The 14,954-nt window shown below is 39.0% G+C and overlaps 1 protein-coding gene across 1 annotated transcript in view; it reads left to right on the forward strand.

Moving 5' to 3' along the window:
- Positions 1–14,954, forward strand: part of NRXN3 (neurexin 3) — a 995,103-nt gene that overhangs the window by 33,546 nt on the left and 946,603 nt on the right. Inside the window, exons 2-3 of the mRNA XM_063290181.1 lie at positions 283–721; positions 3,223–3,606. Of these exons, the coding sequence (XP_063146251.1) occupies positions 283–721; positions 3,223–3,606 (823 nt within the window). The remainder of the gene's footprint in view (positions 1–282; positions 722–3,222; positions 3,607–14,954) is intronic.

Raw genomic sequence — 14,954 nt, forward strand, 5'->3', positions numbered from 1 at the left:
TATGTGATCTCATGGATTGAGCCCTGAAGAAGAAGGAAAAAGAATGGTAGAAATGAGTAGAAGGTGATCTCACCTAGACATTTGTGAATCCTTTAGGGTCTATTTCCGATGCTGTTCAAGAACTTAGTATTAACCCTCACTTATTGCACTTCTTTGAATATTAAATTCTAACTGAAAGTCCCATTCAGTCATGCTCCAATACTAAATACTTTTTGGTGTATCTTTCTAAAGTATGCATTGTTTTTTGGATTGATGTGTGATTCTTTTCCTTCTCCTGGGTAGGTTGTTTATAAGAATAATGATATTCGTCTGGAGTTATCTCGTTTGGCAAGGATTGGTGACACAAAAATGAAAATCTACGGAGAGGTGAAATTCACATGTGAGAATGTGGCCACATTGGATCCAATCAATTTTGAAAACCCTGAGGCCTACATTAGTCTGCCTAAGTGGAACACCAAGCGAATGGGGTCTATTTCTTTTGACTTCCGCACTACAGAGCCCAATGGCCTTATTCTTTTCACTCATGGTAAACCCCAGGAAAGGAAGGATTCCAGAAGCCAGAAGAACACCAAAGTGGATTTCTTTGCAGTAGAACTCTTGGATGGAAATCTCTACCTTCTTCTTGATATGGGCTCTGGAACTGTCAAAGTAAAGGCAACTCAGAGGAAAGCTAATGATGGAGAATGGTATCACGTTGATATACAGAGAGATGGTAGATCAGGTATGAACCAAATCTTTGAGCAGGGCCACAACTAGGTGGGGGGCAACCGGGGCATGTGCCCCAGGCGCCGCGCTGGTGGGGCGCCGAAATGAGCACTGGGGGGGGCACCAAAATGAGTGCTGGGGGGGCGACAAAATGGGCACAGAATCCATGTTTGCCCCAGGTCACACAGACCTTAGTTGCGGCCCTGTCTTTGAGAAATGTAAATATTGCTTCTAGTAATAGAAATCCTTTTTAATTCTGAAACAACAGAGTCAGATGAACTGTGTGGCAACAGCAGTTGTTTGTGATTCTGTACTGCGGTGGAGATTTTTCTTGAGCCAGAAGCTGGAGATAAAGCAAATGCTAGAAATATTTTATTTAGAATAGAGGAATATTTAGATTGATACGCTTCATGTTCCAATAGGACTGAATGGGTAACCGTTTGCCCCTGTTTACACATATGTTTTCTCTTACATTTATGTATATGTGTGTATATGTTTATATAATACACACACACAGAGAGAGAGAGAGAGAGACTAGTAGTTTCCCTCTTAGAAACTGGAAATAAATTTTAGTGATTTTCAGACTGATCTGACATACTGCCTTAATGTATTTCACACAGTGATGAAGACTATGAGTGGCTGACTTCTATGCTTGCTTAGTTTATTGTGCAGTATTGCCTGTTTATGGATGTAGACATTCCCTCAACATCTTTAACTTTTCCAACAACTATGCAACAGATTTTACTCTGGATTTCTCACTGGAAGAGATGTTGGTGGCAACTCTACCTTGCGCCCACTCTGAATGGAAGTTAGTTCCTTACTGCTAGTTGCACTCAGCCCAAATTTCTCTGAATAGAGAGCCATTCTGAAACAGCCTTGCTCTGTTGCCTGATTACAGTGCCCTGTATGTTTTTGCAATAAATTCTGGTGGCAAAAAGGACATGGGGCAGGTTTAGCAATGGAGATGGTTTTCACCTAGAATGCTGTAACAGCATCCCAAATGTTAGAAATGAAAGGAAATGTGTCCTGGGGTATAATTCAGTTTGTGTTCTTAAATGCTTTCCTTCAAACACAGTATTTGCATCATTCTTGGTGTGTCTTTGTGTTCATGTGATTCCAAACTATGGTCTCTGTTCACTTTATTTCTGGCTAAGCTGTGGTTCAAGAATCACTCTGAAGCTGATTTATGGTGGCAATAACTAGAGCTCTCAGGAGCATTGAAGTGGGGCTTTTTCTTAGAGAACTCTCTCCTTATCTTAGCTTTTCCCCTTCCCCAACTGGTAAAGCTTCCAAAAATAATTTCTCAGAGGAAGGTAAAGATAGATAGATAGATAGATAGATAGATAGATAGATAGATAGATAGATAGATAGATAGATAGATGAAAGTGTCATTCTCTGCTTCACAGGGTGCTGCTGTGGTAAGCAGACGTGGGGCCCTAAGGGCCAGTTCAGCCAATTTTTATCGTATGGCTTAGCAGTTCGGTGTTCATGCTGCTTTTTCTTGCTGGGAAATCCTTGTGAGGTCCAGCAGCCAGATGTGTAGACTATTTAGCTGTGACAAGTCACGTTGCCCGGGGTGCACCATGAAGAGGCTAGTCTACATTGCACTGAGTTGGGCTGAGAGACAGTGACTGGCCCAAGGTCACCCAGCTGGCTTTCATACCTAAGGCAGGACTAGAACTCACAGGATCCTGGTTTCTAGCCCAGAACTTTAACCACTAGACCACACTGGCTCAGTTCAGTTCGCTTCTCGACCTTTTGGCTAAGATCAAGTGTAGTTCAGCCAATTAAATTGCCTGTACTTTCTAGCAGTCCAGTAGAGACCTTCTGCAAAAAAAAGCATGTGCTCTGCCACTAAGCTGAGTTCCCTCCCTCTCAGTATTCTTTGCATCCTGCAATAGTTTAAAGAATTTGCAGGATGCACAAACATATATCAATAGCCAGGACAGTGCTTATGACCTTACTTAAGCTTTCCTTTGCTCTGCAGACATGCCAAGGTCATAAATGTGAGGATTGGTCAAAAAGTTAATTTTTCATCATCATCATAACTGTGAATGGCCGCTAAATGAGGCAGTCTCTAAATGAGGACTACCTGTAATAGCTTTCAAAGCCATGTATAAAAATACGCTTTGGAACTTCTAGCATCATCCCAGGGCAACGGATTTGATATACTTCATATGGCTTCTAGTTTTTCAAGATAGTGAATACACTGTCTGACAGTTTTGACAGAAGGCAATACCATGTTTTAGGACAAATGTTCTCTGTATCAAGGTTCTGTCTAAAGTGGAGTCCTCAGTCTCTTATACTAAATGTTTCACCTTTCACCAGAATGCACACTACACAGGAAAGCGATGTGTTTTATCTTTGGGACTTTTGTTTGACCTTCCTTCCTTCCTTCCTTCCTTCCTTCCTTCCTTCCTTCCTTCCTTCCTTCCTTCCTTCCTTCCTTCCTTCCTTCCTTCCTTCCTTCCTTCCTTCCTTCCTTCCTTCCTTCCTTCCTTCCTTCCTTCCTTCCAGGTACCATTTCAGTGAACAGCAGACGGACACCATTCACTGCAAGTGGAGAGAGTGAGATCTTGGATCTGGAAGGAGACATGTACCTTGGAGGACTGCCTGAAAATCGGGCTGGCCTTGTCCTTCCTACTGAGCTATGGACAGCTATGTTGAACTATGGTTATGTGGGCTGTATCCGAGATCTCTTCATTGATGGGCGGAGCAAGAACATCCGGCAGCTGGCAGAGCAGCAGAATGCAGCTGGTGTCAAATCTTCCTGCATTCGGGTCAACACCAAACAGTGTGATAGTTATCCCTGTAAGAACAATGCTGTCTGCAAGGATGGCTGGAACCGCTTCATCTGTGACTGCACAGGCACCGGCTACTGGGGAAGAACGTGTGAACGGGGTAAGTTCAGAAAGAGATTTTATCCAGAGTTGAATGTCGTTTGTGTGGCATTTTAACTTTTTGTTACTTTACACTATAGTCTTGCTATAACTTCAGACTAATGTGTCTACCAGTAGCTATTCTAATGAGGCTTAGTTCACACAACATGAAGTGTGATTGGGCATTAAGACTGTGCATATAACACATCATCCATTGTATGCATGAAATATGCTTAAATCAGAATAGGCATATTCTATGTTGTACCAAGCCAAGATGCTTCCCAGCCTTTTTGAGGGGAAGATTTAGATAATTTGCACAGCGCTGCAATTTCATTATTAAATCCTTTGTCACAAGGGTGGATAAGTATTTTGGGCAAGGAACCTGAGACCTCCAGGTCTACGTGTGGCCATAAGCCACCCTACTAGTGTTTTGAAGGGCCCTGAAGATCTGGCTGTTCATCCAGGCCTTTGGTGCGGGTGACTGAAGCCTCCTCTAAATTATGTGCATTGTTTTCTTTGTTCCAATCCCATTTTGTCATTTTTGCCACCTTTACTCTTTATTTTTGTTGTTTGTTGTTTTTAATGTTTTGATAATCTGAAAACCACCCAAAGTCACTGGGAGTCAGGTGGCATATAAATTATTATTATTATTATTATTATTATTCCCCCTTTTTGTGCCCCTCAAAGCTCTTTCAGACCACTGCTGCTAAATTTGGTGACACAGATCCACCCTTTTTATAATTTTGTAATCACATTGTTGACTGTGACCCTTATCATTCCCCCAAATGTCAAATCAGCCCCAGATTACCAAGAGATTGTTGATCTTTTCCTTTGGACAAAAGAAAGATAGTAACCTAGCAGGATTCAGGTAATCTGAAGCAGCTATACAACCTGATGTCCTCCAGAAAGCTCAGGACTACATAGGCAGAATTTCTAGCCAATGTAGATTTGTAGTCCCAGTGCATTTGAAAGGTAGCACATTGGGGAAGGCTGATCAAGAGGATGGTTTCAGATATGGGCATGAATATCCCAGCCCCCACCTTTGATTACTGGGTCTTCTCGTGTCTAATCAAAAGGCTCCTTCTTTGAATCTGGCCATTTTGGGTACTCAGTATCTTGAGGAAGTCAGTCTTGGTTAATTCCAGTGAATTGACCTGAGCTGCATTTTATGGATTAAAGAACAGATTGAAATGTCATTATGTTCCAGCTTTTTCACCTCCCTTATTTTTCAACATAATTCTAACATAAAAATAAAACAAAAACAAAATGCACAAATATATTTTGAGGGGAAAAATATTTCAAAATATATGTTTCAAACGCATTTGTACATTCAAATTGGTGTGGAGATTTTCTCTTAAAAGATAATTGATAATTTAGATAATGGAGAAATGGAAAATAATTTATTATAGTTGGGCATAGATGAAAACAACACTGAGCAAATTTAGAAATGTTCCTCCCTATGTGATAAGTTTGTGTGGTATAAACAGCCAGTAGATTCCTTTGCCAGGTTATTACTGAGACAGCACTGTAGTAGAAATCTCTATCAGGCAAGCAAAAACAGTCTGTTGTATAATATTATAAGGCCTCCTGTATAAGTTTGGCATCCACATTACATTGAAAGCTTCCTGTGAAGTGTTGAGCCCTTTTCTTCTGATGCCTTTTGCTTTCATGAGTGCAGTCATTTTCTCAGAATGGAGAAAATGCATTTACTGTAGTTTACAGCAGTTTTAGGGTATGTGTTACAGATTAGTTTTCTTTTGCTCATGTGTTGTAGCATTGCATTTGTACCTTTCAACATCTGCTATTTCCAGATCTTATACTTAAAATATATCATGAGCCTGCATGCATCATGTTAGACAGCAACTAATTGTTTACTCCTCATCCTTTTTAAACTGAAAGATTAATGGTTTCATTCAGTAGATAACAAAAATATACTCCCTGCATTCCCCAAATTATTAACTGAAATAAATTTCATGTTTTGAATGTAGTTGCCTTGTTGATCTCAAAGGGATGGAATGTATTTGCTCTCAATTTGTTTAAAACTTTTCTATACTTTTTTCCCCATTAAAATAAAATTTCAAAATGATTTACAAATATTTAAATATATCCTTTAAATAAATACAAATAAACTCTGCTGTACAATATCCAGTTTGGGAAACCTGGATTTTTTTTATGTAGTCAGAAACAGCAGAAGATCTATCTATTTCATATAAGCTTTATATATTTTATATACATTTATTGTATATAGGGTGCCCAGAGTCACTTTTATAGTAAGATGGGCAGTGTATAAATTTAATAAATAAATAAATAAGTACAATCCTTTAAATGCCCATGTAGAATTTTGTGGTGTTCCATGCCATATATTTTTTGGGGGGCGGGGGGGGTGCCTTCAAGTCAGTGTTGACTCCTGGCAACTGCCTGGACAAGTCCCTGCAGTTTTCTTGGCAAGATTTTGGAAGAGGTTTGCCATTGCCTCCTTCCCAGGGCTGAGAGAGAGTGTGACTAGCCCAAGGTCACCCAGCTGCCTTTGTGCCTAAGGCAGAACTAGAACTCATGGTCTCTCAGTTTCTAGCCTGATGCTTTAACCACTATACCACACTGGCTCTCCATGATATTTACTCATATCAAAATGATTATAGGATTATCTAAGTATTTCCTTTCTGTATTAGACCAAGGTTCATGTAAGTCAGCTACAAGTCACAGGAAGTACACTTGTTTTCCAGGTAGGTGAAAGTGTTTCTGAATAACAGTCAAGTTAATACTAGGTTCACCTGATTCATCCATGGTATTATATTTCCTGATATGCAGTTCCCACCTTGACATTTTGAGTGATCTAATATGGCAACCAACTAGCACAGAGTGAAGCTTAATGTTGGTTTGGCTCAACTCTTGTTCAAAATTAGTGCTGCATGTCTGGAAACTTCTCTGGTCCATCCATGAATAAGGTGAGGATATGATTCACCAGCAGCTACAGGGTATAATGGCAGCCTAGGAGAGCACTCATGTCTGAATGGCAAGGGGGTATATTCAAATTCTGATATAATGTGGGATCATTAGCAATACCATGCTAAAGGCCTACTAGAGTCTGCCATGACCCTGTCTGCATTAAGAAAAGAATCACTGAAGGAGGTCTGATGAAAAAGCAGTAAGATGTTTTAGCATGAAAAAATGGTGTCTGGCAAATAAAAGAGGATGAAAGGCAATACAGGGTAATGGGTGAGTGAAAGGGGTTTGAATAAGGACAGAAGGCGTGAAAAAGGCATTAAAAGTTGTGCATAGTTTGGTGAAGTTATTGGCATCTTCCGTTTTTTTTGGCTTCTCATTTGCTAAAGAGTTTGACAACCATTATAGCAATAGGTAAACATAGTAGCTATGGTGTCTGAGTTAATAAGAGAACTTTGCAGATGGAAAGGTCTGGCTTTTGTAGATTTTGTGCCTCTACTGTACTGCAAAAGTGCCTTCTCATGATTTTCAGGCATTTTCACAAATAAAACCCCAAATCCAAGGACATCAAAGCAATAGGAATGCATTACATTCAGTTTGTTATGTTACCATATGGTCTGTGATGAAAATGCCAGTCATCATAGATCCTGTTTGGTATCCAGATTTTTCTCTTGATTCTATTCTTTCAGTCTTACCTCATTGTAGAAAGCAGCTAGCAAAAAAGAGTTTGAAGGAAAATATCAACTAAAATGCTGCAAAGTGGTTTTAACTTCTGAAACAGCTCTTAAATGTATATTCATATGCATACACACACATGTACCCCACATGTGCACATAGCACTGGTTTATTTATTTTATTTGTATACCACTGAATGAGACTGAATGCATGCAATTTACAAGCATGTAAAACCAAAATGTAATAAAATTGCAAAGATAAAACAATGAAATGAAACAATGCAGAACTATAATAACATAATAACCATAGGTACCATTCCCAATGTATGTAACAGCAGTTCATTACATCTTGAAGTCCCTATAAAATCATTCTATTTTGATGGCCTTCTAGAATTATGCCAAGTTGGGTACCACTTGGGCTTCTGGGGAGGGACTGCTTTACAAGGTGGGATCTGCCACAGAAAAACATTGTTGTAGAGCCCCATCCCTGTCATTTCATGCACACGGAGAACTCCTATCATTCATACTTGGGACTAGCATACAGGATGGGCCAGTTCTACATGGAGGAGAAAGCTTTGAAGATATATTGAAGCCAAGTCATGTGGGACTTTATATGTAAAAAAAAAGGAAAATAGCACTTTGAATTGTACTCAGAAACCCTATTAGAAGTGAATGCAAGCACTCACAACACCCATGTTATATGACTAGCCACTCTTCCCTACCAGCATACAGGCTACTGCATTTTACATCAACTGCAGTTTTCAAATAATCTTCGAAGTCCCAAGTAATGACTTCGTAGAAATGTAGTCTGGTGGTGATAAGGTCATGAGTCATCAAATCCAAAGCCTTCCACTCAAATAATCCTGTACCTGGCTCAACCATCAGAGTGGCTGCCCAAAGCCTCCTTCTGCAAATCCATCTAGGAAGACATCTGTAATGGTATGTGGGAATGACCTTAGGGGACAGGACAAAAAGACTCAGCCAAGGAACATTCAGATAAGAGGCAGCTGAGCCCGCAGTAGGAATATGGGTGGGGCAAGTGGCTCAGAAGGGACCCTCCCTTATTTCGCAGGCTGTAAAAGGGAAAGTGGGGAGAAATGTACTTTCAGACTTGCAAGCTCTATTAATGTAGCTTTACAATAAAGTAGAATTAGCTCATCTGGCCATGTTTCCTGTCTGGTCTACCTTGCAAGGCTAACATCAATCTTGCAAGTCTGAAATTTCTCCCCCATCCCCTTTCCAGCACACAAAACTAGGGAGGGTACCTTCTGAGCTGCTTGTCCCACCCACTTTCCTGCTGCAAGCTCAGCTGCCTTTTATCTGACTGTTCCCTTGGCTGAATCTCTTTGCACTGTTTCCCAAGGTCATTCCCACATACCATTAAAACACCCTAGTCTTGGACCATCCAGAGTTATGAGTGGAGCAGAGGGTCAAATGATTTCAAGACCAACAACCACTCTTTGGTAGGATTTAACGTCATTCTGTTTCATCCCATTCAGGTTTGTGAGAGGAACATTAGATGACAAAGAAAATGACCGCTCTCCCTCTTTTCTCCTTACTTAAAAGGACCCTTCCCCTCCCTTCCCTTCCCTTCTTTGGCATGTTGGACTTTTAAAATACGTCTAGCTAAACAGGAAGAGTGGTAGTGGTAAAGAAAGGAAGAAGAAGAGGAAAAAAGAAAACAGAAGAAACAAAGAGTCAAGAAGAAGAAGGGAAGAAAGAAGCCAAAAAAGAGCCAAAAGCACTTGAGCTGAGTCAAGAGGGAGGACGACCATTTCTGAAGAAAGCAGCTGATGAGCAGGCAGAGCTGAGAGCCGGTGCTGGCTAAGTGAGAGTGCCAAGCAGGTGCAGTAATACCCAATGCCTACAGTAAACCCTGTGTGCTGTGACTGGCTTCAACAACTCAGCAAGCTGAAGATGGAAAGCAGGAAGATTCAAAAACTCCAAAACTGCCAGGTGCTGGCAAGGGAAAGATTTCAAGTGAATGAAGTCATAGCCACTGACTGCCTGCCCACTAATAAAATATCACAGCAATTACAGCTTTCAAGGAGTGAGGAAGAATTAGACAACATTAGCGTCCACTCAATACTCAGCTTACTGAGGCTACACAACTAACCATGAAAGAGAATGGGTGGGGAAGTAATGGGGGAAAATTGAAAGTATCAAAAGAAGTAGCCTAGAGGGGGATATGGGCATGTGTGTATGAATATGTACAGTATATAATTATATCTATGAGTATGTGTAAGCACTGATTATGTGCAATAAACTCCAGTTCCAGTCCATTTCATTTCTGATACTTAAGTTATCAGTTATTAATTTCATCACTCACTGTTTTGAGCATTCCTATGTTCATGCTTCTTATGTTCTATGTTCTTGCTGTAATTCCACCTTTGCAGCCTTGGATTTTCTTTTCCTGCATGGCAACATCAGCAACTAAGCATCCCAAAGCCTTTAATCTAGCCATCATAACACCATTAGTACTCTGAAAGGCATACACTCTTGACATTCTTTGCTCATTCCTCTCAGGAAAAAGTCCCTGCCACAATGAGGCATCATGCCAGGACTTGAGAAGGGGTATATAAATGTATATATATGCATATACAGAACCATAATAAGTGGATAAATTGCAGAACTATAAATAAAGTTGAACTAGAAAGTGAGTAGCACGGAAAAACTTAAAATGAAGGTAAGAATAGACCCTGGGAACAAGAAAAGCAAACCAAAGCCTTAGTATTATACAGAAATCTTTATTTTGAAGCCTATTTTTATAATAAAATATTTTTGAAGGGAATTGCTCAACCTCTTTTCTGGTTCTGACACCTACTCCCAAAGAGAACCAACAACAAGATTCCTACATCCAAATCCCCACAGATTTGACCCCCTACATCCCAGTCTCCACAGACTTGACCTCATCCTGGTTAAAGTTTTCCCCAGGATCTCTTGCCTGGCCTTGCCTGGCCTGGAGTGGAACCAGACCCTGAACCAAAGAATCGCCTCTTCTGGCAATTTCAGGTGACTCTTAAAAAGCAGAGGTAAGAGGGCAGAACCCGGAGGCATCCCACACAGGAGTGTCTTATCAGGCTGACTCCTCTCCCCCTGCTGACAGGTGCTGTCCGGTTAGGAAGATCAGAACCACTGCAGAAAGGTAACCTCTACTCCTTGCATGTCATGCAGGATGATACTGCCAAAATATAGGCTCAGACAAGAGTTCATACCCTTGCTTGGTCAAGTTCACTTTTTGTCTTCCTCCAATAGAGGTCAAAGCCTCTTTTCTGATACTTTATCTTCCAGAGTTCTTCTGGAAGAACCTAGGATCAGCTGACAGAAGCTGATCGGGGACAATCATGTCCTGCCCTCTGGTCATCTTCCAACTCCAACTCTCAAAACAGAAATTAGGTAGAACTTCCAGCCAGGTTACAGGGAAAATCCCCAAATGTCCTTTAGAATTCATCATATTACACTATTGAACACCTTATCTCATAAATCCATTCCATTTTACTCTCCATCATAATAGCCTTCCAGTGCACAGGAAAAAAATGTTGCATCTGTATTCATTTTTGTCTTTTCTTATTAAACAGAGCTTTTGAGAAACAGAAATCAAATGGGGATACCATTATTTTTTAAAAATGCATTAAAATACTTCAGTTATCTAGGTATAATTTAGAAGCCAACTATTAACATGTATTGATTCTTAATTTTGCATGAGCTCTCTTCTTAATTCCTTTTGCTTACTTGGCTTTCAAGGTTTTCCTCTATTCTCACAATTCCTCCAAAATAGGGCAAGCAGACCTGTGCTGTAAAACTCCAGACAATCACTAGATGGCTGCAAAGAATTTGAATTTTATGTACATCTTTGCTGCCATCTAGTGTACATGTGGATTTTTGTAGACTAGTTGCAGTAGCCCTACAGATATTATCTATGCAGAAGATGGATAGTACTTACAAAAATATTAAACCCAGGCTTCTTGTATTCACCTCTGTCTAGAACTCCTGTCCACACAGTTAAGTGGTACTCTCAAGGAATTAGGGTATCATTCTTTATAACAGGAAAAACTCTACTGCAAGTCAGTTTAAGAATATGTTTGAAAAGCTGTATACGCCTGGTAAATAGACTAATGTGAACATCTGGCAAGTGTTTGACTGCAATGTTGAGGTTCAAGAAACCCCACAAAAATCAACTGGATTTATTTATTTATCATGGCATTTTGCTTGTTTCTTGGTAGACAGACACCCTTCTGTACATCTGTTTTAATTAGGATGATGATACTTTGCCATAGCCCAAATTTGTAGAAGCTCTCTATATGAGAGGGGCCTTCACTTCCTTTTCTGAAGGTTTTTGTCTTTTTAGCATTGTCAGGCCATTCATTTGTGAGCATCACTGATGATGCTTTTGAAAAAGGATGTGTGGGGTGTTCCTATTACCACCAAGGTCTGCTGCATCTGTATTCTAGTTGAAATCATTCCAGTGCACTAATACCACTGTGGGTTGTTGTTTCTTTTTCCCCTCCAAGGAGGAATTTATGCTATTGCCGATGGGGCATGGCAGGCAAACATGTAATACAACAGTTTCAGCCAATATAGCATGTGCCAAAATAATTTCTTTTAAAGCCTTATTTCCATGGCATGACCTAAATTTTCCCATTTGTTGTCTCTCTAGGTCACCTAAAAGCATGGCTTTTCTAGATCAGTTGTCCATCTGTTGAGTCATCTGATATGCTCCTAGTTGAGTAAACACATGACATTATGGCAATAATATCATCAATATAATCATCAGTTGACTAATAGATAAATCTGTTAAGACTTCAATAATTAATCAGAATATACAAAGAATCTGTACCTTTAAGACTACCAACACTTGCTAGGGCATAAAGTTCTACCAGACTCTGTATCTATTTGCTGCCACAGACTAAACCTGACTCTTCCCCCCTACAGTTTGCCAGCTCATTCTTCAGTTTATTTGGTGTAGTGGATTTCTACAACAAATTTTAAATTAGAAATAAAATACCCAGTTTTCTAGACTCTGTCATGAAGTTGGGAACCTGTCTCTCTTCAAATATATCTAAATTACATTTCCTGCCAATAGCCTAATAGTGAAGAATACTGGGAATTGTAGTTCAGCAATATCTAGGTTCCCCATCCCTATTGTAGAAAGGATTCTTGCTCTCCCCCTTGCTTAACCTTGGCACCAACTGTTCTTCATTATCTCCTTTGCTGAGTACTGCTTATAAAAGGCAATGCATCTGTTGTTGGTTATGTGATAGTAAACAAAGGGCTTTAGTTTCCATTTTATTGTCTGCCAAATACCTTTATTGCAGCATCTCCTAAAAGCTCTTTAATGACAACACACATCTGCCAATTATGTATCCAATAAACTTAGGAGCTATAAAATTACAGGGCAATAAGATGTGCTACAGAATTATTTACTACATGGAATGAATTCTACAGCTCTTGCCTTGTATCTTATGGCTAAAAGGATGGACTCTTTTAATTGCTGGCTGTACTAGAAATGGACTAACTTGGACTCTTTAATAACATCCAAGTTAAGCATTTTGAGCATGCATCTCCAGACTGGAGATCATCTAGGAATAATTTTGCTAAAACAAAAACCTTAATGATGTTTTTTGTGCAATTCAGAGGCTGAGGGTAAGATGCCAAATCCAGTATATCTTAAGGAGTGGTTCCTCCTTCTCTGATTACCAGACCACTTATGTCCTAATATCTGGGGTAGAGCTTCAGATGATGGAGATATGAGAAAAGGTCTATTCACATGATTTCTTTTTCTTTTGGTCAACTGGTATTTGCTGGCCCTCGGTCTTCCTGTCTTCTGCCAGATGGTTAAAAGAACATTTTAATTAAAAATAATAATTTATAATCTGGTACCTTTGCTTATCTCCTGATTGTATTTGTGTTTGATCATAGTTGTATGAAATATCATTGTCTTCAATAATTACCTTAATTGCAAAAGCTGCCTTGAAGCAGTATACTAGAAGGATGTACATACAAATTGTTTTAGATAGGTAGATATAGCAGGAGACAATGCTTGTTACTTGATATGAGTTCAATAAAAGAGATAGAAAAAGCTTGGAAATTGCACAAACTTTAGATACATAGGTGTGGCAAGGTTCCTTTAACATCATAAGATGTTAAAGTTTTATGTGCAAATGTTATATTTTTCTGCTTTTTAGTTAATTTGAACTTTATTTATTTGGTTGTAGTCTGACACAACTATATAATGGATTCTAGTTCATAAAAGCCCAATAAATCTGTTACTTTTTAAGGAACTACCCACTTTTTGTTGTAGTTTTAGGTAACAGTCTTGTTAAAAACACCTTCTATGTGTTTACTCAGATATTTGTTCAATAGTTCAGTAGGACGTGTTCAATAATTCACTTAGCTCAGCATAAAGCCATTATACTAAGGATTACAAGTAGGTATGGATAGAGTTGCCATGAACCCTTCTGGAAGTTACACATTACTGAATAAATATGTATAGGCTTACACTGTAATCTGGAAATTGTGCCTTTAGCCAGGTTTAATTTTCTTAAATTCATAACAATATATAGAGAGAATTTCAGTCCTTAACGAAGTAGATGATATGATACTGCTAAATAATAGCTTTAATTTTCATTCTTGGAATGTCCAAATATCTCAGTACTAAAATGTATGTAGACATTTTGCTGCTTCAGATGAGAAGCGCATTACTATCCACCCAAATCAGGATGAATGGTTTCCAAATCCCTTCATATTATTCTAATATAGCCACTTCATTCTTTCTTACAATGTAGTCAAAATCTAACATCTAAAACTTGGCAAAAGCAACAACATGAGGACTATTTGCATATGTGAAATGGAATCATTTTTGCAATAGAACAAGTGGGACTTATAAGAGAGAAGACTAAATAACAGATACTAGTTTTCAAATGATGATCTGGTCAACCTAGGGATTCTTGAAAGCTTCTGTAGAAGACTTCCAAACTGTAGAAAGTCTTTGTTGCTCTGTTACATTATATTGCTCTCCCATCTTCTATAGATATATCCAGCAATTATTTTTGCCAGCCTGCCACATGCATATCATATAGGCCAATTCCTAGTTACATCTCACTGAAATATGATTTCTAAGCCTGGACTGTTGATACAGAACTGAAGGGTATGAAGCAAACAGACTTTTCAAATGTTATTGAGAGTAACTCTGGGCAGTTTCCACAGAAAATATTGATGTCTTCTATATTTAAGTGTACATCATGATGTTTTGAGGTATGACCAATCTTGTAGCAGAATGTCTATGCAGTTTACTAATTATAGTGTGTGTATAACTGCATAGTAGGGTTGATTTTATTATTTGAACATCATTTCACAGCAGTTCATTGTTTTGATAATTCCTAACAATATCCTGATACCTGGAAAATCTTGAGAGCATATGAGTCAGCAGCACTTCTCTACAGCATGTCCCTCTGTGGAGCAGTACATAAAGTGACTGCACATTTTATCCAGTGTTTTCTAACTTACTGTGATTTGATATTTAACAGTGATATATAGTGAATCTCCTTATTTGACAATAAAGATGGGATACTGGTTATGTATGTATGTAAATAGCTGAAACAGCTCGGGAAATAAGTAGGTAAGTTAAAACTGTAACAAATCTCAGGTCCTTTTTACTCATCTGTTCCAAGGGATGAAAGAGGGAAGATGGGTGGTAGAGAATATCAATAATTTGCAAATCAGAGTGATTTTTTCTCCTTGCTTTATAAATAGA

The sequence above is a fragment of the Candoia aspera genome, chromosome 1 (assembly GCF_035149785.1).
Source record: "Candoia aspera isolate rCanAsp1 chromosome 1, rCanAsp1.hap2, whole genome shotgun sequence".
NCBI lineage: Eukaryota > Metazoa > Chordata > Lepidosauria > Squamata > Boidae > Candoia > Candoia aspera.